General features: G+C 36.2%; 1 protein-coding gene across 1 annotated transcript in view; it reads left to right on the top strand.

Moving 5' to 3' along the window:
* Positions 1 to 22,065, top strand: part of ANO3 (anoctamin 3) — a 439,317-nt gene that overhangs the window by 208,786 nt on the left and 208,466 nt on the right. The window contains 2 exon segments of the mRNA XM_024119081.1: positions 19,911 to 20,105; positions 20,989 to 21,060. Of these exon segments, the coding sequence (XP_023974849.1) occupies positions 19,911 to 20,105; positions 20,989 to 21,060 (267 nt within the window).

A 22,065-nucleotide genomic window follows, 5' to 3' on the forward strand; every position in this document is an offset into this window, starting at 1 on the left:
GGGAGGGGATATGGGGATATATGTATATGTATAGCTGATTAACTTTGTTATACAGCAGAAACTAACACAACAATGTAAAGCAATTATACTCCAATAAAGATGTTAAAAAAAAAAAAACCAGACCAAGTCACTGCTTTTAACCTTCCAATGACTTCCCATCTCATGTATTATAAAAGGCAAATTCCTTATTGAGGTTTACAGGCTCCCACATTATAGGGCTCCTGGCTTTTTTGTTTACCTTATTTTTTGCTACTCTTCTCCTACTCGCTGTTCTGTAGCCACAGAAGCCTCTTTGCTCTTCTTTGAACATTTCAAACTCTTTCTAATTCAGGACCTGCACTCGTTTTGCATTTGCACCGGGATGCTCTCAGCCCATATGTTTGCATGCTTTATTCTCCACTTCACAGATTTTTGCTCATTCTTCACCTTCATAGAGTGAGCTTTTGTGATCTCCCCATCTAAAATTGAACTGCCCATCATTCTTTGTTCTCATACCCTGCTTTTTGTTTCATTTCTGAGCACTTATAAATAGCCTGACATTACATGTTTTTATGGACAGTCTTTCCCACTTGTATGTGAGTTACACAAAAGGAGGACTTCGTGTTATTCATCCTCTTAATATGATAGAACTAAAATAGTGCCTGTCACAAAGTAGGTGCTTAGTAATGTAAATGTTTGGATAACAGATGACTGAATGAGTCAAAACAAGAAACTACACTGAATAACTAACTCCTAGTCTTCATCAGAACTTGTCCAGGTGACGCTATGTGATGAATTTGAGCTTCTGTTTTGTTGGACTCTAGAGCACCAATGCTGGGCTTACACACCTTTTGAGGCCTTTTTAATGCTGTTTTGCCTAATCACTTTGGAAAACTACTGCTTCTCAAGGCAAATTTACTCCCTGTCTGATTTGTAGAATAATTGCTGCCCTTACTAACTAAACCTTTCTCTAGATTTGATTCTACATAAAGAAGAAAAGTAATTAATGAACAATTGTGTTGCAAAGTTTAGAACTAACACATGCAGAGTTCCTAGAATATTGCTGATGCTTGATAAAATCCGGCAGTGCTAGTGGCAGTATTAGCAGGAGCAGTAAAAGAAACCATTATCTTTACTCAACTTAAACTTCATTTTGGTTTCTTTTTCCTTAAGGCATTTCCAGTTTAGCAAGCCTTTGGAGGGAGGATCATTTATGTAAACTAACATTTATAGTAATGTCACCATTGTCAGTGTTGTGATGAAAAATTGCATGGGGAAATATAACAGTGATTTTTTTCAGAAAATACCTCCAAAAGATAGGATACTTAAAAGAAAACCATAAAATTCCATGTCTTGTGCAGTGGAATTAAGTTTTAAAATCACATTACTAATTCTTGGTAAATTTGTTAATAGCGGCTAATTTGAATAACAAGTAATTCCGTGTGTGTGTGTGTGTGTGTGTGTGTGTGTGTGTGTATCTAAAGTCATTAGATAGCAGTGCCTACTAAAGTGTTTGCCTCATAGCACTCATTCAAAAAAATGATACTTTTTTCTCCCCCTCACAGACACTGTATAGCTTTTTCTTCTTTCCATGAAAAAAAAATATCTACAAAGTGAAAAAAAAGAATAATTTGATTAGATAAAATGCCATTTGCTTTATATGGTATTATCTACTATCAACACTTTGCTGATGCTTGAAATAATCCATTTCTGGAATTCTCTTATCTCTCTTGGATGATGTCATAATATTGCCTAAATATTTTCTAAGCTTGTCACAGATTCTAATCTTGAAGTTATTTTCTTCCAGGTTCTATTAAAGAAAATAGAAAGGAGGTATGTCTTTTTATTGACAAAGACATTATAAATGTATCTATGTTCATTTCTTTAGTTCTTTACTTTTTAGGTTTTCTGACTTCTGCTGGTAAAACCTAGTAACCAAACATGATTGAAAACCATTGAGAAGACACTGAGTCTCAGGACATCAATGACCAATTCTGCACACATTCTTTTTTTTTTTTTAACATCTTTATTGGAGTATAACTGTTTTACAATAGTGTGTTAGTTTCTCCTTTACAGCAAGGTGAATCAGTTATACATATACATATGTTCCCATATCTCTTCCCTCTGCGTCTCCCTCCCTCCCACCCTCCCTATCCCACCCCTCTCATGGTCACAAAGCACAGAGGTGATCTCCCTGTGCTATGCAGCAGCTTCCCACTAGCTATCTAATTTACATTTGGTAGTGTATATATGTCCCTGCCACTCTCTCACTTCGTCACAGCTTACCCTTCCCCCTCCCCATGTCCTCAAGTCCATGCTCTAGTAGGTCTGTGTTTTATTCCCATCCTACCACTAATCTCTTCATGACATTTTTTTTTTCTTAGATTCCATATATATGTGTTAGCATACGGTATTTGTTTTTCTCCTTCTGACTTACTTCACTCTGTATGACAGACTCCAGGTCTATCCACCTCATTACAAATAACTCAGTTTCATTTCTTTTTATGGCTGAGTAATATTCCATTGTATATATGTGCCACATCTTCTTTATCCATTCATCTGTTGATGGACACTTAGGTTGCTTCCATGCCGTGACTGTCTTTAAATAAAAACCATTATTTCTCCTACTGGTTCCTTGGCTGCTGCTTCTGTTGTACAGATCTTCCTCAACTTACCATGGGGTTACGTCCCAGTAAACCCTTCTCCATAGTGGCTGTATCAATTTACATTCCCACCAGCAGTGCAAGAGGGTTCCCTTTTCTCCACACCCTCTCCAGCATTTATTGTTTCTAGAGTTTTTGATGATGGCCAATTTGAGCAGTGTGAGATGATATCTCAGTGTCGTTTTGATTTGCATTTCTCTAATGATTAATGATGTTGAGCATTCTTTCATGTGTTTGTTGGCGATCTCTATATCTTCTTTGGAGAAATGTCTATTTAGTTCTTCTGCCCATTTTTGGATTGGGTTGTTTGTTTTTTTGTTATTGAGCTGCATGAGTTGCTTATAAATTTTGGATATTAATCCTTTGTCAGTTGCTTCGTTTGCAAATATTTTCTCCCATTCTGAGGGTTGTCTTTTGGTCTTGTTTATGGTATCCTTTGCTGTCTGCACACATTCTTTATAGGCCAACCTATAAGATGATGAAGCTAGTACATGGCTGTCCTCTGTAAATGTCATGCATTTGAGCTAATGGTCAAGACCAAGTGATCAAGAGCAAATAATCGTGACACAAAAGATTTGAGACAAGTCCCCTATCATCGTTAAAAGCTACTTGTGCAACTTTGAGCAAATCATTTATCTTCTCTGTCAGTTTCTCTATTGATTAAACATGAAGGTTACATTGTACAAGCAGTTTTCAAACTTAGGGAACGTGAGTATGTATATTAAAAATTCAGATTCTTAGACTCCTTCTTGAGGGATGTAGTAGTCCTGGAAAAATACTGAGGAGTCTGCATTGTAATATACTCTGCAGGTGACCATGGACCTCACACTGAAACTGCAGAGCTGTCTACAGGGTCTCCTCTGACTCTACAATTTCTAACAGTTTTTTTTTTCCTTTTTCTCATATTTTTGGCATTCTAAGCCTTGATGGCATATTTTCTAAGTGGGATCAAACAGAGGATCCCTCTAGTCACCATGTTTCATCACTCAGAGCCTTTGCTGATAGACCATTGAATGCAATTTTTAATATCACAGAGAATTCCTGTGAGAATTCCACAGGAATCCCATTTTATCTTTGGATAGAATTTTCTCAGTAATCACAAGATTCTTGGAAAACTTTGGTTTAGTTAGCCTTTCACCTACATTATACAGAAAAAGAAAGGTTTGGGGTCCATATGGACCTACTGATTACACTGGCAAAATAAGACTGAACATATAACCTATTGTTAACTTTTAAGTGGGTAAGTTTTGCAGTAGATAAAAAATTAAACCAGCCCGGTTTAAAAGGTCAAAGAATCTATTGCAGTGTGTGTGTGTGTGTGTGTGTGTGTGTGTATGTGTGTGTGTATGTGTGTATGTGTGTGTATATGTGTGTATATTTGTGTGTGTGTGTGTGTGGTGTGTGTATATGTGTGTATGTTTGTGTGTGTGTGTGTGTGTTGGAGGGGGGCAGTGGGAGGTGTGTCTGACATTATCTATAACATCAATTTCCTCAGTTGTTCCAATCATACAAAATATACTTACTCTTTCCCCTCAAGTTGTCATCTACTGTGAAGTTGATTATGTATGTTTTCCAGAAATCAAGACTTGGTTTAAGTTTCTTATGTTCTAGGAAATAGATTAACTCATTTTTAAAATCAGCCTGAATAATTTCCACAGAATTATATATAATATATATAATTATATATATCTATGAATTAGGAAAAACTGTGTTATAGAGTTCAAGTCCAACATTGTGCAATGATCAGCAAAAACAAAACAAACATTTCTGCAATTGAGCGTTCCCATTAGTACTATACATATATCTCTGTGCCTGGGTTAATTTGCTTTACTGTTTTGTACATCCAGCTTTGCCCTCTGAAAACCACATGCATTCTTCAAGACATAAGTCAAATGGCACTTTTTTTCTTCTACCACTGTTACTATCCCCACTTGGAACTAATGTCTGCTATCTCTCTGCTTCTATGCTGTTGAAACATACTGTAGTGCTGACAGGATATTCTTTTATATTTAGTATTAAATGAGTATTTTCAATCAAACCTCATGGCATGTGAATTCTAACTTTCTAAACTGTCTACTTTTTTCTAGTTCCACGCCACAACCATGGCTCTAAGGCCACCTTCTGTTCTCCTGTCGATAACTGAAGCAGCCTATTCACTTGTTATCATGACTTACTCTTATCCTATTCACATCCATTCTCCACACTGAGAAGATGAATTAGACTGTGTCACTCCACAGCTTAAAAGCTTGCAGTGGCTCTCTATTCCCCTAAAGATAAAGTCTAAACTCCTCAGTAGGCCATGCAAGGCCATTCAAGAGCTAATCTCTGCTTTCCTCTGTAGCCCCATCTCTGTCCCCTGCCCCACTCTGCATCACTTTCTGCTCTATTTTCCAGTAATAAAAAACTTTTTCCTCACCTCCAGATATTTCTACAGAATGTTACTTCTCTGGGCAAAATATAACACAGTGAAATCGAGCACAGGTTAAGAGTTGATTCTGAACTGAATCCCAAATCATCACCTTTATAGGAATTGAAGGGAGATGGTGTGTTTTGGCAACATCCCAGAAAACAGTTGTAGAAACAAAATCTTTAGTTTAGAGAATACAGAATTTGAAGGGGAAATGATAGCTGTCTGCAGATATTTGAAGAGCTGTCATATGAAAGAAAGACCGCATTTATTTTTTTTGATTTTCTGAAGGGCAGAACAAACCAATGTCGGGAAGCATAGGCAGGCAGATTTTTGCTCTACAAAAAGTTCTTAACAGCTGGAACTGTCTGAATGTGGAACAGGCTGCCCTGGGGGAGCCATCGACAGTTTTAGAGCAGGGAATGACATAATGTAAGCAGAGCTGCAGAGTCTAATGTTAGAGCAGTATCAGTAGATATTTCCATTGTTTGGAGGATGGGCACCCTGGGCACTCACCATGCTACTGGCTGTCAGAAACCGCTTTGTCTTTCTGTCCTGGGACCTGAGATTCCTGAACCTCTGGCAGAGGGTTTTTCTGGTTCTAGGGGAAATTGCTAGGCTTGAATTATAAAAATTTTCTAGAGTAGGAGAAAGGGAAAAGTATCTTAACTTTGATGGAAACAGAGGCATCCATTTATAAAATGTGTCACATGGAAGACCAACTTAGATGTATCTGAGGATTGAAATATTTCATTCTTTCATTCAGGAATTTGCCCGCTCTGCAAACTATGCAGGGTATGGTGTCCCATGTTTTGCAAGATATAAAGATATATTAGTTTGCAGATCTTGACTGCAAGTAGTCTATAGTCTAAGAGAGAAGACTGATGTGAATAATACCTATCGTGGGGATAAAGAGATGTTAATTGTAACAAAAATGTCAAGTCTAATTAGATTAGCTAAAGAGTTGCAAATTTTGCCAATGTGAGAAAAGTGTTTTATCATTTCCACTGTCTCCAATAATTACCATAAATTAAGTTAACATTTCTTTTGGAGATATGCCAATTATAGTGCGAATATTAGACTGCACAGAAGTAGACCTTATAAAAAGGAACTTAATCTATCCCAGATTTTTCAAAATAAATTGATCCTACTAATACCATTTTGCATTTCACCAAGTACTAACTTTTTTTTTTTTTTTTTTTTTTTTTTGTGGTATGCGGGACGCGCAGGCTCAGCGGCCACGGCCCACGGGCCCAGCCGCTCCGCGGCATGTGGGATCCTCCCAGACCGGGGCACGAACCCGGTTCCGCTGCATCGGCAGGCGGACGCGCAACCAATGCGCCACCAGGGAAGCCCTAAGTACTAACTTTTAATGATTCAAGTCAAAACACTCAGAAGTATGTTCACAAACTTTAGCCAGTATGATCTCCAAGTGACATGCTGGCACATTTGTATGCACTTATTGAATACTTCTGTACGCATCTCACTTCCCTTTTATCATATCTGTTCATTTGTTCACTTCAAGAAACCCACACCTATTTTTGCCTTTCCTATGTTCTTCATTATTTGTAGTTTTACACATTCTATATTATAGGTACAGTTAGCGGTGTAACTGTTTTGCCCATCTTTGCATTTGAAGAGTGCATTTTCACTTGTCCTTTCCCCTCCATGAAGTCTAAGATTAGATGTTATAACCCCACATTTTTTACTCTCCTTGTAACTTTCCACGATAGGACCAGTGAAGTAGGTACTTCCCAATGTGCATGGTTGATCATGAAAATTGGGGGAGTATTAATTGAAAATTAATGACATAAAATCAGTCACTATGTCTGTTAATTAATATGCTCTCCAGGGCTTCCCTGGTGGCACAGTGGTTGAGAATCTGCCTGCCGATGCAGGGGACACGGGTTCATACCCCGGTGCGGGAAGATCCCACATGCCATGGAGCGGCTGGGCCTTTGAGCCATGGCCGCTGGGCCTGCGCGTCTGGAGCCTGTGCTCCGCAACGGGAGAGGCCACAACAGTGAGAGGCCCGCGTACCGCAAAAAAAAAAAAAAAAAAAAAAAAAAAAAAATGCTCTCCAACAACAAATATTTCCAAGTGATATACTGATCATTCCTTAAATTAAGTAAATTATAATTTAAAAATTCAAAATATTTATATAGAGATAAGAGAGCTATTGTGACAATTCCACAGGATTTGGATAAATATAAATCTGTGTTTGAATATTAGCTCAACTGTTTATATGACCTAAAGCAATTTAACTAGGCCATCTGAGCCTATATTTTCAGCCACCTGTTAGATGAGGATAATGATACATTTTATGTGATCAGAAATATGGTATGAAAAAAAAAAAGAAATATGGTATGTAAATGGTTTAGCATAGTGCCTGGCATATAAAAATCCCTTAATGAATATAATCATCATTATAATAATATTGACTAAGCAAAAATAGAAAAGTCAAATAAAGGATTTATTTGATAAATAATAACTCATCAAAATCATAATTTTTAAATCATAAAACAAAAAATTACATGAATAATAATCTCTGTGCGTATACATGTTAACAGGTAATATACTTTAAAAAATCTAATAGCTGTAGCATATAGTGAAACAGTATTGCTATTGATATAATACTCTGATAGCTGTTTTAGGATTTTTAGTCTGCGATGGTATATTGGTATATTTTAAGGAGCATGGCTGGTATACTGAAATCTACGTAGTGCTTCAAGTTGTTCCGTGAATGTAAAGCACTGACCAAGCTACTATGGCAGAAATGAGGAAGCATCTGTTGTCCCTGACTTCAAGGGACTGAGTTCAATGGTAGAAATATAGCTTACTCACAGAAATTACAATGCAAATAAAATTACCATTATTAGTTAAGGAGCCTAGGTGCTATTAAAACTCAAAAGAAAGAGACATTACTTTTAAGGAAAGAATAAAGAGAGATTGTGTGAGTGTATGGATGCTTTTGAATGTATTGCTAGATATATTAAACTCCCCATTAACCTCTAAAGTCATAAGTGGAGTCAGAAAAATGTCTATGTATTTCTGGAAATGCATGTTATATGCAGTCACCAGTGTTCCAGAAATCAGGGTTCTTTTAAGAGAGATTCACAAGACACAGACTATTTCATATGTGTGCCTTACAGTTGGGAATGGCTTGAACACATTGTACCTCATCCTGCAATTCCATGGCAGCCATGAACTATATTTACTCAGCAGTGCTGAGTCCTGCCTTGACAGTACGTTGCCCATGGTGCTCTTAAAATCAGGCGAAGGAAGTAAAGGGAATTATGCCTGGTTCGATCACACATATTTGCAATCACACATATTTGCAAGTTGTCAGCCTATCATCCCTGAATGCCGTTCCCATTCTTACTTCACTGAAGAAATTACTTTATATATTGTTTAACTGAAGATAATAATTACACTGTCTTTATGGTATACTCTTTTAATCCCTAAATAAGAATATATGGGGCTTCCCTGGTGGCGCAGTGGTTGGGAGTCCGCCTGCCGATGCAGGGGGCGCGGGTTCGTGCCCCAGTCCGGGAAGATCCGCTCCGCGGACCAGCTGGGCCCGTGAGCCATGGCCACTGAGCCTGTGTGTGCGGAGCCTGTGTTCTGCAATGGGAGAGGCCACAACAGTGAGAGGCCCGCGTACCACACACACAAAATATATATATATATATGAAGGCTGCTATGCCATGCATTTGGGGGAAACTGTTATCTGAAAGTGACTTAAATGCATTTCCTTGGAATTGTCTAATTTTTTGATCTTAGTATAATTACTCTTTCTATGTTTGTAGAGAAATATTATTATTTTAACCTATGTATAGAATTATCATAAATTTCAGTCTATTTTAATATGTTGGAGAACCAGTTTAACTTGAAAATGAATTTAATATGAAACTAACCCCTTACCTTAGGAGTTACTTTAGAACTTAACCTCAAAGCACTAATGTCATAAACTATATTTATGTACTCCTTTCATCAATTTAATCTTTGAGTTCCCTTGTTATTTCTTTCAAAAACAGTACAAAGGGATTGGATTAGTGAAGAGAATTTACACACAATGGCTCCTGCCCAAGTCTATAAAAATATGCTACCTGAGTTTATAGCCTTCTTGCATTTTTTGGCAGCTTCACAGTTGCAGACTTAAAGAAACTGAAAGGAGGTTAAATAAAGTAGGGCTGAGAAGAACTAGAACAAAACTTGAAATAAAGGCCTTGAGACTTCTCTTAGAAACAGAATCACAAAATTTAACTCTGAAAACCATAGTATATTGCAGTCTTGGAATTGAAATTGTCCAGAATCTGGAAGTTAATCCAAATCTAGCATTGGAGTAATCCCCTGCTTTGGGATTTTTAAAAAAATAATATGCAGTACTCTTCTTTAGAATTGTCCATGACCATTATGATCAGGCCAATTTATTTGTTTCGATTTTGGGGAAATTGCTTAATAGTTGAGAGGAGTGATTTCTTTTATCCTGAAACCATACTCCCAACCCCAAAACACACACTGTGGCTGTGAAGTAGCCATGGGTACCAAGGCAGAGAGCCAGACTGACCAAATGTTACTTGGGGTAGGTATGAGTATATGTGTGTATGTGTGTGCATGTGTGTGTGTATGTCTGTTTGGAGATGCAAGTAAGCTACTTTAAGGCCTTTATATGCCCAGGTCTATCTGGAATCTCTTTAGGAGCTACTGAATATTCTTAGCACTGCCCTGAGACCACTATACCAACTGACATATTGAAAAATACTGTATGCTAGACCTGCTGGGGTATTCCCTTTTGAAATGAGAGTCCCATCTAAACCTTTTCATTCACATAACAGTATGTCCTCAAAAGACCTATTAGGCCTAAAGATAACTGTATTCAGAGGTTCAGTGCCATACCCTGAACTGTGTTTGTGACCTATACCAATCCCAGTCTCACCTGTTTGACCACTGCTGCCTCTGACTGCAAAAGGTCTGTAATCCAGTCAGTAAGGTAAAAATAAATAAAGTAACCTTTACTGACAATGCATATCTGAATAAAAAATTATGGCTATAGTTTCCACTGGAAGAGACAAAGCAGCCAGTGGGCTCTTGTCTTTTGAATCTGTTCACATTTCTTTGTTGTTCGGTTTTTTTTCCTATTGAAAAAAGCAGCTCTTCTTCATCCATCAGTCCATTTTCCTTTTTAAAGAGTAGAAAAGAAAATTCCAGAACACTTCTTTGTTCTTTTGTGTGCCATTTTGGAAGAAAACCTATCAAGGACAAGTGATTCTTTGAAAACCAGGGAAATAAAGCAAGGGACATTTTCCCTTTTTCTCTGTCTTTGAACTGGGCATGAAATTTCTGCATATCATGAGTGATTTGAAAACATTCTTTTTTATAATGTCAGTCTATCAATTTAAAATACATTCTTCATTCTATAGTGACAAGATTAGAACATTTATACTCAGACAGCTTTTAAAAGAAAATTAGGAGGCAATGAAGCTCCCTTGAGGTTTTTGACATTAGACTTTTACTGAATTAAATGAATTATTCTTAAATTTCTTACTGCTTTCAGCTTTGATATAATAACTAAAGTGCTGAGCATTGATTTTGTATAGGTTGGCAATTGTTTTCTTAATAACTTTCGTTTTACATAACAAGTGGTCTTGCTGTAGATACGCCAGTCATATTCTTCCTAAGATCATCCAAACTCTACTCTCCTTCTCTACCCTAAACAAAAAATATATGTATATTCATTTTAAAGCACTTTTTTTATTGTCCCTTAGACATTATTTGAATGTTGGTATCACTATTCAGTAAGTAAATTCCAATAATGCTGTGGAACTAGACAAAGAATGTGAGCATAGAATCCCTAAGGATTTGTAAGCATTTCTTGAATTAAGATAAAGATTTAACTGAGACCCAGGAAATTTATTTTCAAATCTTAAAATAGATTCACGAGAAAGATATGCAGAGAAGACACAAGATGGTGTGTTTTGTTTGTTTTATTTTTTTCTAACTAGGGCCTTGGCCTCAAAATTATTAGCTCTGCTGAACTGGACTATGCTTTAAGATATAAAATAGGGGCTTCCCTGGTGGCACAGCGGTTGAGAGTCTGCCTGCCGATGCAGGGGACACGGGTTCATGCCCCTGTCCGGGAGGATCCCACATGCCGCGGAGCGGCTGGGCCCGTGAGCCATGGCTGCTGAGCCTGTGCGTCCAGATCCTGTGCTTCGCAATGGGAGAGGCCACAACAGTAAGAGGCCGGCGTACCGCAAAAAAAAAAAAGATATAAAATAACAGCAGATCTAGTGGCCTTTTAGGTTTCTTTCTTCTAGGCCTATATCTAATTTTGAACCTTAAAGTCACATTCTTTCAGAACCTTAATAAACACCAGGAAATCTGAAAGAAAATGAAAACATATCCCTAAGGAGTAGTCTAAACTGGTTAAACTATCCTCCAAAAGGTTAGCTGCATAAGCCCTATACTGTTTTTGCTTCACCTTCACAAATCCCAACACATGGAAGACAAATATAGTGAAAAGGCAAGACCAAGAGAGAGGCTGTACATGCCAGAGTTTGTGATCTCTTTTATCAGTGTACCCATTGGCTTCACTCTTAAGAACCCTGGAACAAACATGTCCATTTTCTAGAACATTACCAGGGCCTCTTTACCTTGGAAGTGGAGTATAGAGAGGGAGGGTCTTTGTTGTTGCCCTAGAGGCCGTTAATAATATTTCTTCTTGCATATTTGTGAAAGGCAGGGTGCTATGGTAAAAGGAACATGGCTCAGGCATCTCATGGACTTGAGTTCAGTTCATAGGTTTGGCAATTACTGGGCTGAATGTCCTTAAGTTAACTCTAATTTTCTCAATCTTAAACATGCATAATCAAAACTTTCTTTTAGGATTACTGTGAGAATTAAATATATTAAATATCACCTAGGAATGCAAGGTTGGTTCAGCACTCAAAAAACAATCATTATAATTTACCACACTAACAGACTTGAGAGGAAAACTACATGATATATCAATAAATGCAGAAAAAGACATTCAACATCTATCATGATAAAAATGTCAGCAACCTAAGGTTAGAAAGAAACTTCCTCCATGTGATATATGCATTTACAACAAATTTACATCTAACGTCATACTTAATCATGAGAGCTTGCTTTCCCCCAAGATCAGGAACTAGGCAAGATTTTCCACTTTCACCACTGCTATTTAATATTCAGTTGGAAGTTCTAGAAAATAAAATGAGGATAGAAAAAGAAATAAAATGTATTCAGTTGGAAAGTAATAAAGTACCCTTTCTGGCAGACATGATAGTCTATGTGGAAAATTCCAAGGAATCTACAAAATGTTTATCATTCCTAGAACTAATAAATAATGTTTAAAGTTCACAGAATACAATAGCAATAAACAAAAATTAATTGCATTTCTGTACATTAGCAATGCACGACTGAAAAATGAACAGTGAAAAACTGTAGTTTAAAAAGATATTATCGGGCTTCCCTGGTGGCGCAGTGGTTGAGAGACCGCCTGCCGATGTAGGGGACACGAGTTCGTGCCCCGGTCCGGGAAGATCCCACATGCCGCGGAGCGTCTAGGCCCGTGAGCCATGGCCGCTGAGCCTGCGCGTCCGGAGCCTGTGCTCCGCAACGGGAGAGGCCACAACAGTGAGAGTCCCGCGTACCGCAAAAAAAAAAACAACAAATGATATTATCTTTTGTAAAAGCTCCAACAAAATGAAATAGTTAGCTATAAATCTAATAAACTGTGTACAGGATTTGTATGAAGAAAACTACAGAATATAGTTCAATCAATCAAAGAAAGACCTAAATAAATAACCATATGAGATTCATGGACTAGAAGACTTGGCATAATTAAGATGTTAATTCTTCCCCAAGTGATATATATTAGATTTAATTCAATCTCAATCATAATGTCAACACAATTATTTGTATATATAGGTAAGCTGATTCTAAAATGTATAAGGTCAGGTTAAAGAACTCAAATAGCCAAAGCAATTAAAAAAAGAAGAGCAAATTTAGAGAACTAGCACTACCTGTTTTTTTTTTTCTTTTTTTTTGCGGTACACGGGCCTCTCACGGTTGTGGCCTCTCCCCCACCTATAATTGTCTCCAGGTTCATATATCTATTTCCTCTCCTTGCTCTGCAGGCCCAAGGGTGGTAAAGTTTTCTGAGCATTGTTAGTTGTAGGGAGCCTTACCATTATCCTTTTTCTCTTAATCCTGCCCACACCCTTTAAATAATCCCTTTATTAAGCTTTCTTCAGTTACTCTGAGTTAGCCATCTCTGCCCTACTAGAACTCTAGTAAGTACTAGAGTACTCTAGTACTAAGTACTAGAGTACTCTAGTACTAAGTACTAGAGTACTCTAGTACTAAGTAGACAAACTTTTTCTTGTTCAAAGTGAGAGGAAAACTAAAAAGTGAGTGAAGAGCAAACTTGTAAAAGAAGTCTCTGAGTAAACAGAGAAGTTGCTTGTTATATTACAAAGAGCAGAGGCCTTGAAATCAGATGGACCTGGTTTGTTTCAGGCTCCAGCACTTCCTGTGTGCGAGACTTGAGAAGTTACTTACATCCTTTGTGTCTCAGGATTTTCACATGTAAAGTGGGGATGACACATCCTAACAGGACTATTATGAGAATTACTGGTAACACACAGGATGCCCCTAGCACTTTGTAGGCACAGAATAAATGGAGCTTTTATCACGTAGAAGTAATTTATGCCAAGAAGGACACACTCAAGCCACATGTTCTTTTGAAGGAGAGAAAACTATAATGATTTTGACAAGGCAGAAAAATAAGAAAAGTCTGTGCCCATTTATGCTTTTCCCCCCCAAAGCTTATTATTTAGATAAATGTGCTTTGATTGTATCCACTAATATAGAAAAGTGTGTTTGGATTTTATGAAATTAAATGGCATCCTAAGACACCACCTCCCCTCAGCCCAACAGTTCTAAAATACTTCTGATAAAGGTATAAAATCTTACTAAACCACATAATTCATCTTGAGAATAAAACAAGGGACAAATATATTTATTTTTAAATTTATTTTTTAAATTTCCCTCTTGTGGGCATAATATAAAATTCATTAGGTTATAATATCGTGTTCTTTTGCTACATATATCCCAAAATTCTTCTAACAATGTACTTGGCAGAAATTTCAAAGTTTGATCTATAAAAAAATACATATTTTTTTTTCACATGAGTCCTTAGGATGTTAGTCTTCTTGAAATTTTACTAAAAGAGTGGATCTTTTGAAAAATGTGTATTTTTCACTGAGAATAACCAATTTTTCTTTTCTCTTCAATTTTCTCTTTGAAGTTTTCAAAGAACCTATTTTTCCAATTAAAACTCCATATCAGCTCAAAGCCCATTGAGTTAAGTAATGTCTTAATAACAGCTTTACCTCCTTTGATGTCAGGTGTCTTATGTGAATGTATTTCTAGAAGATACCTTGTTTGCAATTACATCTCATTTGCAATTGGACCTTTGTGTATACCCAAGTGAAACTGTCATTTCATGAGATCCTTTCAAATATGTGAGAATTTATGAAGTGCTCTTAGAACAGTTGGAAGTAGTACTAATTGTTGCTTTAGAAAAATCTGTTCTAAATATAGGATATGACACATTTCTATACTTCTACACGTTTATCCTTAAACTTAAGAGTTGCATATGCTTACCCAAACTGATGTGTTACTGTCGTCTCTTTTCTAGTTATTAGCTTTAAATAGGTAGCTATCAAATATTATTCAAGGGTACCAGGTAAAGTCATACAAGAAAAGAAATGGAACTTTAGAATATAGAAGAAAAAAGGCCTGAATGTGCTGTGGGGGTAGTTAGTGTTAATCATGCCAAGCAAAGAAGAGATATTGCTGGTTATGCCAAGCAGAATATGATGGCATTCGATGTGGAACTTTGAAAAGAACTGTACTCTTTCGAACATTAGGATCTCATACTTTCAGCTTAGATTATATTGGTTTCTAGCAAAGCTGATCTGTATGATAGCTTTGGAAACACTTGGTAGTTCAGGAAATGAGAAAGCATTGCTTTAAAGATAAATGGGAAGGAAAATGCAGAGCTGTAGGAAGGATATGTGCATCATCAACATTGTTTTCTCAATTTTCTTTATATGTAGCATTTAACAAATATTTTCTGCAGTTATGTGTTTATGGAGAGTTTTATACAGACTTTCTTACTTTATATGCATAATCCTTTGAAAAAAATGTATTAAATCCAAGAATGATAAATAAATAAAAATATAGGAGAAGGAATATTTCAAAAAGAATCAGCTCAGGTTACCTTCACAGTCAAGACTTCCCTGGTACTACCACTTGGACTCCTCTTTGGTGGTTCTATGATGCCTTATCCATATTTTGTATATTAGTTTTTAATATAAAGAACTGCATATATATATATATATATATATATATACTTCTCCTGATAGTGACCACCATTTTCACCCAACACTGAGTTAAGTTCTGGTCCAGAGAAAGAACTCAATAATTGTTTGGAATTGTTAAATAAATGATAGAACTGAATGAATAAAAATTAAGTTTAAAAATAATAATTAATATTTATTTCATATAACTCAGTTACACATGTTGTTAACTAAATGATGGAAACTGAAAAATAACAATTAGGATTACAAATAATAGCTGATAACTTATTTTGTGCAACTCAGTTACACATGTTGTTAACTCATAGCAGATTTTATATTATTCATATCTATTATTTTATAGATCAGCAAAAGAACAACAGTTTCATAGATGGTGGGTAGACATTCCCAGTTAATGTGTACCAAATAGCACATATTCATTTTTCATCAACATATATTTCACAGTTGTCTAAGATTGTGGGTATAGAATTACAGGTTCTGAGGTTTGCTTTCGCTCTGTGGTTTCTACATTCAGAGCTCTCTGCTTAAAATTTGTGTGATATTTCTACCAAGTGAAACCATGGTAACGACCCATCCAGGATTGGGGTTCATGAAGAGCCATGGAACATTTTGAAAAGATCATAGGTTTTGGAATCCAATGGCCATAGCATTCACATTCAGTTCTGCCAGTTGCTTGATTTATGACCTAGAGTAAGTAAATTTCATTGCCTCTCCCAATTTCATTTCCCATTTGAAGTGAGTATATTTAAAATATTTTATGATTTTTGGCAAATGCAATTATTCAAAAAAAAGGACATAAGGCAGATAAATTTGTGGAAAATAATGGGCAAATAAGCATATGCAGAATTCCCCAAAGAACAGTAGGTAATTTTTATCCCCTACCTGGACTGCAGCTATAGCTCCTTTACACCTCTTTCTCTCACTTACTATACTGCAAACAGTTTTATTGTTGTTGTTGTTTCCAGTTTGTAAATACATTGCAATCTTCATACCTCAGGGCTTTCACACATGTTATTATCTTTGCCTAAAATCACCCCCCACAAACATACATATATATAAACATCAACACAAACATACATAAACACCTTTCTGTATGTTAGGTTCCTTTTTATTTTTTGACCTAACATGTCACTTCTTCAGACAAAATGTCCCCGACCACTTCATAAAGTCCCCTTTATTATTCTCCATAATATAACCGTGCCTGTATTTTCGTAGCATTTCAGACAATTTATGTGTATATACATATTTATTTGTTTGGTCAATGTCTGACACTCTACTAGAATGCAAGTCCCATGAGGGCAGGAATTATATGTCCACCTTGTTCACCATTGTATACCCAGTGTCAGCAGGATGCCTGCAGAGAGCAAAAGCCCAAATAACATCTCCTCAATGACTAGGCAAATACAGGGATGAATCAAATGGTGGAAAATACTGACAGCATTGATATGCATAAAGCTAGTCTCACTCTATATTGGTTTATAAAATAATAATATCTACCAATGTGATTGTCATCTTTAACTCAAAGAACAGTATTTTAACATATGTGCTGGGGTCAGTGGATTAAGGTGACTAGTATTAGTATAGAGTCCCCATCAAGGCCATTTCTCAGGGGCCCAAGGCATTTCTCTCTGAGTCTCATATCTTTACTAGCAACTATCACCATCTTCCATCTGTGTACCGCCACCTCCAAAATTATATTTATTCTTTTACTTACATGTTCTTCTAGAGTAAAAGGCAATTCTCAACCAGAGCCCAATAATAAAAAACTGATCTTTTAATATTCTACATCTGTGTTTCCTAAATAAAAGAAGATATAAGACCACATGACAAAATATTCACAGGCATAAAAAACTACTAGGACAGACTTTTCCTGTGCTATTCCTTGAATGTAGTATAGAAAACACTAGTCGGTCCTTAAATAAGGGGGATTGTATGATGTATGAGTAGGATTTCAGTATGAGTTCTGTGGGCCTTGGGGAATTCCTCTTCAAAAGGGTATTTTCCTTTCTTATCATTACAGAGTCCCAGAAAGCTAAGAGACTGGATCAATTCATAATTCTTTCTTCAATCCCTTTCTAGTTCACATTTTATTGCACACTGAGAATTAATGTGAAAATAAATAAATACATGTTTTTTTGTAAAACAGGAAGATAAAATCCCTACTGCTAGGTTTGTCTGCATTTCATCTATTCAACCATGTCTTATTTCTATAGAACCTCTTTCAAAAATTGTCTTGTTATTTTTTTTTTCAAGATTCTCATTTGTCTCAAAGGGCAATGAACATTGATACCTCTGCTTGTCTTTATTTGAATTCATGCATTTGAAAATTTCCTTAGAAATCTGGACTTAATTCATGAGCTGATTATAAAGTAGCTAAAAAGTATTGACCGAAACAATATGAGTAGAGTTTAGTTAAATTTGTCTTATAATAAATATGATAATTACTGAATATATACCTTTCCTGTCTGTACCCCTTGCCCGCACCTATTAAGACCCAGATTCTACTCTGTCTCAAAAATGGAATTAAGATGAGTAATCGCAAGGCAAAATGTTCATTACTTGCGTGCTGTATGTTCTGGTGGGTTTGCTTTGTCTTTTTCACCTTTCAATAACTACGTTTGAAATTTACTTTAATATAGAGAATATGGGCAGGTGAATAGGGAGGGTGGTAAAAGCAGATGTGTTTCTAGGTATAGTCCGTCTGAGTTTTAGCCTCTACCAGAATGAATTTTGGTGTCTGTTCTTTACATTTCAGTGTCTGTGATTTTCGAGGTAAATGGATGGTGTGCAGGAGTTTCAAACTTAATTTATGGATGCAACATGATGTGATGGTTTTAGCACTAGAAACTGTTTGGAATATAAATCCCAAACAGTTTTGTTGTTGGTGTGATATAAGGAATGTTACATATCCTCTCTAAGTCTCAGTTTCCGCATAGCTTATAGGTATAATGTCTGCCTGGTAAGATTGTTAGAAAACTCAATGAAATAAGCACAGCATATATTACGTTTAATATGTAGTCACTAAAATACTATATACATATATATGTATATATGTATATAAGAATGTATATACAGTTGACCCTTGAACAACAAAAGTTTGAACTGTGAGGGTCCCCTTACACATGGATTGTTTTCAATAAAAAATTCTACAGTACTACACAATCTGAGGTTGGTTGAATCTGCAGATGCAGAACTACTGATAGGAACAGTGGAGTCAGAGGGCTGGTTTTAAATTGTATGTGGATTTTTAACTGCATGAAGGGTTGATACCCCAAACTCCTGCATATGTATATACACACACACATACTATAAAATAATAAAAAAAAAGCCTAGCAACACACTAGAAAAACTATAAAATAGCTTAGTCACTTAAGAATTATAATTGGCTAGAAATATATGAAAACATGTTCAATCTGTAACATGAAGATTAAAACAATTTTTTTGTTTTTTGTTTGTTGACTTTTTATTTTATTCAGAATTAAAACAAATGATACTATCTAGAGTTCCCCAAGGAATTTCATAAGGAAATGGATTCCATCTTGTACTATTTGGGGAAGTGTGAAAAGATAAAGCTTTTAGGGAAGGCAGTTTGGCATTATTTATCCAAATGATAAATATTCATACCCTTCAATCCATCAGTTGTACATCTAAGTGCTTCCTCTTAGAGAAATACTCAATATGTGCAAAAAAGGCATACACCAGAATACCCATAGCAGTATTCCGGGGCTGAGGAATGCCCTGGGATTAACGTAAGGAGGATGAGGATGGATGGGGACAGGGGCATACAGGGACATGGGGTCATTCATTGCTGGGAGAATACAGTTACTGGGACTTCTAATTATGGAGACAGAGTCCTGTTGAGGGGCATTCTTTCTTCTGGCAGATCAGTCTTCTCTGCATGAGGAGAGGGACTGTTACATGGAGCACAGGAATGCTGTCCCCCTGCTGGTCAGTTTTTGTACTAAACCATGTATGCTGTTCCTTTCCAGCCTCTTGATCACTATTAGTACATTATGTGGTGTGATTAAAGGAGGATAGGTTATAGAAAGACGTGCTCTGGTTAATAATAGTAATTTGAATGTCTATGCATTAGGTTTTATTTATTTTACTGCTTAAAAACCTAAATGGTTAAATTTATCCAAAGACAATCCAAATTATTGTTTTCATAACTCTCCAAATGAATTTAAACCTCAGTTTCTTTTCTACAGAACCTTTAAAAAACAGTGAAAGCTCAAACTGCAAGAGGAGCTGTTTATTTCTCATAACTATTTGACAAAAATCTCAAAACACTTCCTCTGGCAATATAGAAACAAACGAATTCAACTAGTCCTAATCCCTAGGTGATGCTTTTCAAGAGTACTTTTCTGAAACAGCCATCACAAGAATTAAAATTATTTGTTGATTTCTGCTGATTATTTCTTATTGCTAAAACTTGCCATTTTGAATTTGCAGGTATGAATATAAGCAAGAGTGAAATAGCAAAAGAAACTTCATTAAAACCATCTCGGAGATCCCTGCCTTGCCTGGCCCAGAGCTATGCTTACTCAAAGAACTTGAGCCGATCTACCTCACTCTTCCAATCAACTGAGAGTGAATCTCAGGCTCCCACTTCTGTAACCTCAATCTCTGCTGACAAAGCAGAGCAAGGTGAGCTCTACTTTCTTGTTTAACTTTTAAAGAGTAGTGTTTTCCACTAGTGTTTATAGAGTCTTCAGGAAGGAGATTGGCATAGAAAGGAGAACAGTAGCCCATGCCAGTCAGACAAAAGGCCATTCGTTGGCGAGATGTGTGTTCATTTCTTTCTATCCTTGAAGGTAGCCAACCCCATGCAAATATGGAACTAACGCTTTCTGTTGGCAAGAGAAGACAGATCAGCCATCTAAATCACTGGCTCATTAGCATTCCTGGTGAGAATTTATTACCAGTAATTAAATATGCCAGCAATAATAAACTCCGTTCTCTAAAAAGAAAGACCCAAAACTATAAATAATACTGACAGTAAATCAGTGAAGATTTGGTTGCATGAAGATGTGGTTAGATAAGTGTTGGCAAATAAAACTACACACATCTGACTGAGACTCATTATACCTTCAGACAATCCCTTTTCACAAGAGTCAGGAGTCAGAATACAACCAGGCCCCTGTCATTCAGTGCATGGGTGTGTTTTTATTTTCCCTTCCATCTCTAAGAGCTTTTATGTTATGAAAATTAATTCCCTTATGATCCCTTAGGGTTGCTTTTTCCTCTGGATGACTTGAAAATGCCAATATTCTCCTTTCAATAGTATTGGGAAATACTACCTATTTTAAATAGTCAGCTTACATCCATGTCCAATAAGGAAAGTGGCTAATTGTTCAAGAGAATCAAAGTGTTAAAATGTAATATAGATGTATCTCTCATTTCCACTCATTAACTTAAAAACATTTCTTCATGTTTGGCTGTTATTTGGACAGCAGTCACCACGGTAGTTGTTCTGTCATTATTTTTTTATTCCCCAAAACTAGAAAGTCTTCTTTATTCTTGTTTCCAGTTAACACTGAGGAAGGCAGAAAAGACTCTGTGCTCAGATGTTCTTTTGCTGACCTCAGCGACTTTTGCTTGGGTGAGTTGCTTTCTTTTATTTCCTTCCTCCTTTCCCCCTCTCCAAAGGTAAACTGACTTCTACTTCAAACGTAGAACAGTATTTTTCTAAGAAAAAAAAATTCATGTTTAGTCTTTAACATTTGATAGGTGAGAATAATATTCTAAGGTTAAAATATTATTAAGGTATTTCATGTACAGTTTGAAAGTCAAATACAGAAGATTTTTAATGAATAACAATCCTATAACTGAAAAAAATTCTGTTGTTAGTCTTTTGGAAATTTCCTTCAATTCTCTATGAATAAGTACATTTATACTACTGTGTCTAGATTTATCAAATTTCAGCATTATCTGTTCATCTCTTGTGCTAGATGAAGGTTTATTTGTTCATTCATATAACCTTTCCTTTTTTTTTTTATAGTTACATTGCCATTTTAAATTTTAAACCTCTCTACTGATTAAATTTGTAACTATAGTATATTTGCATCTTTATATCATTTTTTTCTTTTTTAACTTATTTTTTAATTTTTTTAATTATTTTTTTAACATCTTTATTGGAGTATAATTGCTTTCCAATGGTGTGTTAGTTTCGCTGTATAACAAAGTGAATCAGCTATACATATACATATATCTCCATATCTCCTCCCTTTTGTGTCTCCCTCCCACACTCCCTATCCGACCCCTTTATGTGGACACAAAGCACCCAGATGATCTCCCTGTGCTGCGCGGCTGCTTCCCACTAGCTAACTATTTTACATTTAGTAGTGTATATATGTCAATGCCACTCTCTCACTTCATCCCAGCTTCCCCTTCCCCCACTGTGTCCTCAAGTCCATTCTCTACATCTGCATCTTTAGTCCTGTCCTGCTCCTAGGTTCTTCAAACCATCTTTTTTTTTTTTAAATTCCATATACATATGTTAGCATATGGTATTTATTTTTCTCTTTCTGGCTTACTTCACTGTATGACAGACTCTAGGTCCATCCACCTCACTACAAATAACTCAATTTTGTTTCTTTTTATGGCT

Source organism: Physeter macrocephalus, chromosome 16 (assembly GCF_002837175.3).
Source record: "Physeter macrocephalus isolate SW-GA chromosome 16, ASM283717v5, whole genome shotgun sequence".
In the NCBI taxonomy this organism is placed as follows: Eukaryota; Metazoa; Chordata; class Mammalia; order Artiodactyla; family Physeteridae; genus Physeter; species Physeter macrocephalus.